At 45.1% G+C, this 6,710-nt stretch overlaps 1 protein-coding gene across 1 annotated transcript in view; it reads left to right on the top strand.

Moving 5' to 3' along the window:
- WDFY3 (WD repeat and FYVE domain containing 3) overlaps positions 1–6,710 on the top strand; it is a 197,175-nt gene that overhangs the window by 98,837 nt on the left and 91,628 nt on the right. Inside the window, exons 22-24 of the mRNA XM_014949934.1 lie at positions 4,888–5,048; positions 5,358–5,469; positions 5,882–6,072. Of these exons, the coding sequence (XP_014805420.1) occupies positions 4,888–5,048; positions 5,358–5,469; positions 5,882–6,072 (464 nt within the window). The remainder of the gene's footprint in view (positions 1–4,887; positions 5,049–5,357; positions 5,470–5,881; positions 6,073–6,710) is intronic.

A 6,710-nucleotide genomic window follows, 5' to 3' on the forward strand; every position in this document is an offset into this window, starting at 1 on the left:
AGGGAACTACTAGAAAGAGTCCAGCGAAGGGCAACAGAGCTGGAGGATGGATTGTAGCATTTCCCTTATGAGGAGAGACTGAGAGAGCTGGGACTCTTCAGTCTGGAGAAGAGAAGGCTGAGGGGAGACCTTATTAATGCCTACAAGTATCTCAAGGGTGGGTTGAAGGAGGATGGAGCCAGACTCTTTTCAGTGGTTCCCAGTGAGAAGACGAGGGGCAACGGGCACAAGTTGGAACATAAGAGGTTCCACTCAAATATGAGGAGAAACTTCTTCACGGTGAGGGTGGCAGAGCCCTGGCAGAGGCTGCCCAGGGAGGGTGTGGAGTCCCCTTCCTTGGAGATCTTCAAGCCCCACCTGGATGCTCCTGAGTAACATGCTCTGACAAGCTCTAGGCAATCCAGCTTCAGCAGGGGAGTTGGACTAGATGATCTCTATGGTCCCTTCCAACTCTAAAAATTCAGTGAAATTCAGTGAAATTCTGTGTGCGCCTTGGCAGAAGTGAGAAAAGAGAGTACGTGGTAGCAGAGAGGAACAACTAGCTGTTCCTAGGAAGAAGATCAATAGCTGCTATTGAAGAGGATAATACCAGTGCTATTTAACATCTTGGAGACATGGACGGTGGGATAGAGCGCACCCTCAGCAAGTTTGCCAACACCACCAAGCTCGGTGGTGCGGTCGACACGCTGGAGGGAAGGGATGCCATCACAGCCTTGAGAGGTGGGCTCGTGCAAATGGCATGAAGTTCAACCAAGCCAAGTGCAGGGTCCTGCACCTGGGACGTGGCAATCCCAGGCACAAATACAGGTTGGCACAAATTCAGGTTGGGCGGAGAATGGCTGGAGAGAAGGAGTTGGTGGTGGTGTTGGTGGATGAGAAGCTCAACACGAGCCGGCAGTGTGCACTGGCAGCCCAGAAAGCCAACCCCATCCTGGGCTGCATCAAGAGAAGTGTGGCCAGCACGGCCAGGGAAGTGGTTCTGCCCTTCTACTCTGTGCTCGTGAGACCCCACCTGGAGCACTGTGTCCAGCTTTGGAGTCCTCAATGCAGGAAGGACGTGGACCTGTTGGAACAGGTCCAGCAGAGGGCCATGAAAATGATCAGAGGGCTGGAGCACTTCTCCAGGACAGGCTGAGAGAGTTAGGGCTATTGAGTCTGGAAAAAGAGCTACAGGAGAGCTGGGGAGGGACTCTTTGTCAGGGAGTGCAGTGACAGGACAAGGGGGAACGGTTTTAAATTGGAAGAGGGGAGATTTAGATGAGATCCCAGAAAGAAATTCTTTGCTGTGAGGGTGGTGAGACACTGGAACAGGTTGCCCAGAGAAGCTGTGGCTGCCCCATCCCTGGAGGGGTTCAAGGCCAGGCTGGATGGGGCTTGGAGCAACCTGGTCTGGTGGGAGGTGTCCCTGCCCAGGGCAGGGGGGTTGGGACTGGATCATCTTTAAGGTCCCTTCCAACCCAAACCATTCTGTGATTCTATAATAGAAATCCAAATTACTGTTTTAACATCTGGTAGTTCTAGTACTGAGATACAATAGAAGTGCTTGTATTCCCTACTTTGGTTTTAAACGAGTTAGAAATGCTTAAAGCTGTCATTATTCTTACTGTATATTGTATTTATCTGTAGAAAGTGAAATTGGAAAGGCATTTTAAGTTGTCAGTTTCCAGCGATAGCACTCATTTGCAAATCTGCAATGTATTCTATACTTTAAGTATAGCTGTCTTGAAATGTCATTGTTTAAAGGGGCTAAATAGGTCAATTGAGGAAAAAAAAAGTGGTAAGAGTGGTAGGAAAACAAAAGTACGTACAGGGAGTGCACAGAGTCATACTTCTCGTGGTGAAAGCTTTCTCTAGAGTGGTGACAGACACCCTCAACCCCCCCAAAATGTAGATGATGTTCAGGCCGTGAAGGAACGAAGTATCATGAAAGAGAAGGTGGCTTTCCTTGCCCATCTTGACTGAAAAAGTTTAAAGAATTCAGTTTTGTCGTGTACGGATCGCTGTCACACACTTGCTTTTTTGACAGCTGGACAAGCCTGGCAAGCAACTCTGGATTTAGGTATCTGCTAGTCAATTAACATTTCTCCTGGAAGGCGTTTTGACTGGTGGTGTGCAAGTTTTAATTACGGAATTAGCCAAAAAAAATTCCATTAATGGACATTTGTTCATTCGTTTCTGATAATTAAAGATCTTCCTGCCTTTTCGGTAAGGCACTGGTGAGGCCTCACCTTGAGTACTGTGTCCAGTTTTGGGCCCCCTACCATAAAAAAGACATTGAGGTGCTGGAGCGGGTCCAGAGAAGGGCGACAAAGATGGTGAGGGGTCTGGAGAATAAGTCTGATGAGGAGAGGCTGAGGGAGCTGGGGGTGTTCAGCCTGCAGAAGAGGAGGCTGAGGGGAGACCTTATTGCTCTCTCCAACTCCCTGAAAGGAGGGGGTAGAGAGGTGGGGGTCGGTCTCTTCTCTCAAGTCACAGGCGACAGGACAAGAGGAAATGGCCTCAAGTTGTGCCAGGGGAGGGTCAGGCTGGATATTAGGAAAAATTTTTTCACTGAAAGGGTTCTCAGCCCTTGGAATGGGCTGCCCAGGGAGGTGGTTGAGGCCCCATCCCTGGAGGTGTTCAAAAGACGGGTTGATGTAGTGCTGGGAGGTCTGGTTTAGTGATGATGCTCCTTGTTTGTTGTGTGGGTGTCTATTTTTGTCAGTGAGGTTGACGGTTGGACAAGATGATCTTTAAGGTCCCTTCCAACCTAGAAGATTCTGTGATTCTGTGATTCTGTGTTCACCAGGAAGCCCTGCAGTAACTTAAAAGAATTCTTCATTTCTTAATATACTGACTGTTTCCAGCAGGGTGGTGCGTTTTTCCCCACACAAGCTTTGCCCAGTTGGTTGTTATTTCAGGAGTGGTCTGCTCCAGAGCAAAGGGTGTGTTTCTCTTTGAGGACACTTCACGTGCCCTGTACCAAACCCGAGGAGTTTAAGGGGTGCAGTGTGAACCTCTGGGTCTTACCCTTTTCTCTTGGCCTCTCTTTTACCAAAATGCTTGTTTTTCTTTAGTGTAATGATTGATTGTGGGAATCCGGGAGAAGGGAAGAGCTCTTCCAGTCTTCTGCTGTTGTCCTTCACAGGGCAATAATGTTCCAAATTGCCATTTGCCCGTGCAATGCTTCTTTCAGAAGCTTTGTCCTTGTTTTCAGTGAGCAAGATTGCCATCTTCTGAGAATTTGTCCCGTGTTTAAGTAAAATGGAAAACCTTATACTCTTTAAGTCTTGGAAGGACCTCTAGGAGAGCAGTTACTAGCTCAGGAGAAGGAATTCTTTTGTCCACTGAAACAGAGGAATGTTCACAGAATCTTCTAGGTTGGAAGGGACCTTAAAGATCATCTTGTCCAACCGTCAACCTAACCGACAAAAATAGACACCCACACAACAAACAAGGAGCATCATCACTAAACCAGACCTCCCAGCACTACATCAACCCGTCTTTTGAACACCTCCAGGGATGGGGCCTCAACCACCTCCCTGGGCATGTTCTCAGGGCATCTGCGTGGGCAGAAGATCCAGTGAGGATTCATTTATGGGGGGACCAAGACTCAAACCCTCTCTTAAGTGAGACTTGGCAGAGACTTAGCCCTGGTTCAGCCAATGTAGACACCCAGCTTCTCACTCCTTTCAGGGTTAGGCGAGGAGCCTTCATGGCTTTTTTAATTCTGTTAATGTGTTTCAGTGGAATTGCAGATATTTTTTGACCTGGAATGAAGATGCAGAAGTGGATCTGTATGTTCAGCTTTCAGGTGCTGAGTTCTGCAGGCTTCCTCTGAGCTTTTGTAGGCAGTGTCAATCACAGTGCCTGCAGTGCCTCACAACGAGCAACCACTTTTGGAGCAGTGCATAGGAAATATTAAAGATGTATTTACATATTCTCTTGAATGCCTGGGCTTTTTGGTCTTTATTTGGTCTTGCATCTCTTGTACCATTCTCTAAAGTGTTTTTAATTGAGTACAGGAGTAATATTGGCTTCCAAAAATTCAGATGAGGGACCACTGTATCTTCTTACAGGTTGCCCAGGGAGGTGGTGGAGTCTCCTTTCTTGCAAACCATTGTAAAAAGCCTGTTGTTGCAGGTAAAGATGCAGAGGTACCAAATAGGCTGTTTTTTGTTTACTTTGACTTTCTTCTGGTGGGAAGAGAAACAAACAGTCCAAATTGAGTACAGGAGTAATATTGGCATCCAAAAATTCAGATGAGGGACCACCACATCTTCTTACAGGCTGCCCAGGGAGGTGGTGGAGTCTCCTTCTCTGGAGACACTCCAAACCCGCCTGGACACATTCCTGTGCTAGGAGGAGCTGCTTTGGCAGGGGGTTGGACTAGATGATCTCCAGAGGTCCCTTCCAACCCCATATCATTCTGTGATTCTATTGCTTGGCCAAGCCACAGGCTGCCAGTCACTGTTACAGGTTAATATTTTAGACCTTCTTGAAAGGAGATGTTTGCTGTGCGTTACCCTTTTGTATTAAGTAGCAAATTTATTCCATCTTGTATGGAATATTTTTTTCCATCCAAATCTTGTATGCTGTCAAACTATTCTTTGGTACAGCAAGGAAGTATGTAAAGACTTCTGGGAGGTATGGTTTAGTGATGATGCTCCTTGTTTGTTGTGTGGGTGTCTATTTTTGTCAGTGAGGTTGACGGTTGGACAAGATGATCTTTAAGGTCCCTTCCAACCTAGAAGATTCTGTGATTCTGTGACAATGTCATATCTCAGCTATTTGTAAAACCTTTCTTTTATACCTATTCTGCAATAGAATTTGCTTAAAACTTTACTCTTAAAATTTAAAAGAAAACCAGTGCCTATTACTGAAATGAACTTTTATTTTGTCCTTAAGGCAAAGATTCAAAGTCTGAAGGAATCAACCCCTCTCCAGTATCTTTGGTACCGGAAGAGAAGGTTTCTTTTGGTCTCTATGCGCTGTCAGTTTCTTCATTTACCGTGGCAAAAATAAGGAAAGTTTACAACAAGTTGGATAGTAAAGCCATTGCCAAACAGGTATGTTGGGAAACGAGTTGGTTAATGTGTACATCTTGTTTGTTCCTTTCTTTTAACTTCTTTCAAGGCAATTTGTTCGATGCAACCAGGAACAGCAACATACTTGTTGGAAGAGTTGCCCATATCCACTTTCAGATGTAAAACAAAAAAATACAAAAAAAAAAAAGAGGGAGATTGTAGCCTGAGATTTTATTTGCATTACTAGTAGCTATGTATTTTAGCACCTTTTGGAGGTATTTTTGCTTTTTAATGTAGATGGCAGTTGTAATCCTTTAGCCCCTGTTTTTTTTTTTTTCTTGTTTTCTTCAGCTGGCTATTTCTTCTCATGAAAATGCCACACCTGTGAAGCTGCTGCATAACTCAGCAGGGCATTTGAATGGACCAGCGCGCTCCATTGGTGCAGCTCTGATAGGATATTTGGGTGAGCGGAGCACTTGAGAATTATTACATTTAAAAATTATTAATTATTTGTCAATAAAAGCTTAGGTCTAGAAGATAAATCATGTCGTTGATGAATGTTAATGGTACATTGTTAAATTTATTTAATGTTTTTATGTTATATAGACTTTTTTTTTTACTAACATGGGATGCTTGTTTCAGTTTCTATGAGTTATAGTTATGAAAATATACTTAATTACTCTACCTTAGGTCATAAACTATTTTCCAGCGCAGTATTTCCTTCACCTCTTCTTCTGCGTTGTCATAGTTCTTCTAATGATATTATTTTCATAATTCAAGCAATGGCTAGAATGCAAATTGTATGGATTCACATTGATTTTCTGCAAGAGTTAGACTTGCTGTTATTTAAATTTATATTCTCTGCCTATGCCCAGGAGTGAGAACGTTTGTCCCCAAGCCTGTTGCCACCACGCTGCAGTACATCGGTGGAGCTGCGGCTATTTTGGGACTTGTAGCCATGGCATCAGATGTAGAGGGCTTGTATGCAGCTGTGAAGGCTTTGGTTTGTGTGGTGAAGAGCAATCCACTCGCCAGCAAAGAAATGGAAAGAATCAAAGGTTATCAGGTAGGTAAGAAATGTCTTCAAAGAGAGCAGGCTGATTGAATTGCGCTGTCTCTCCTGGTAGTTCCAGTGGAAATTCCTTGTTCTGGTGTAATAACCTGAGTTTCTGTTCTTAATTTTTACTAAGCTCTTGGCTAATAAGCATAGATAGTTATTTAGGGCGGTTTTTAAAGGAGAGGGTGGAAGGTTTTGCTGAGCAATTGTCCGTCTTTAGCTGCTTTGCTGAAACTGAGCCTTTATTAATAGCAAGGAAGAGCCCAACTGTGGCACTTGGATGATTCTTTTCCCTTGATTGTGAACCCACTCCTGCAAACCAAACTGGGAGGAGTGGCTGACACCCCGGAGGGCTGTGCTGCCATCCAGCGAGACTTGGACAGGCTGGAGGGCTGGGCAAAGAAGAACCTCATGAGGTTCAACAGGGAAAAGTGTAGGGTCCTGCACCTGGGGAAGAAGAATGTCAGGCACCAATACAGGTTAGGGGTGGACCCGCTAGAGGCAACTACTGAAGAGAAAGATCTAGGGGTCCTGGTGGACAGTAAAATGACAATGAGTAAACAGTGTGCTCTTGCGGCCAGGAAGGCCAATGGTATCTTGGGTTGTATAGGGAAGAGTGTAGCCAGCAGGTCAAGGGAAGTCATTCT

Source organism: Calidris pugnax, unplaced genomic scaffold (genome assembly GCF_001431845.1).
Source record: "Calidris pugnax isolate Ruff unplaced genomic scaffold, ASM143184v1 scaffold42, whole genome shotgun sequence".
Classification (NCBI taxonomy): domain Eukaryota; kingdom Metazoa; phylum Chordata; class Aves; order Charadriiformes; family Scolopacidae; genus Calidris; species Calidris pugnax.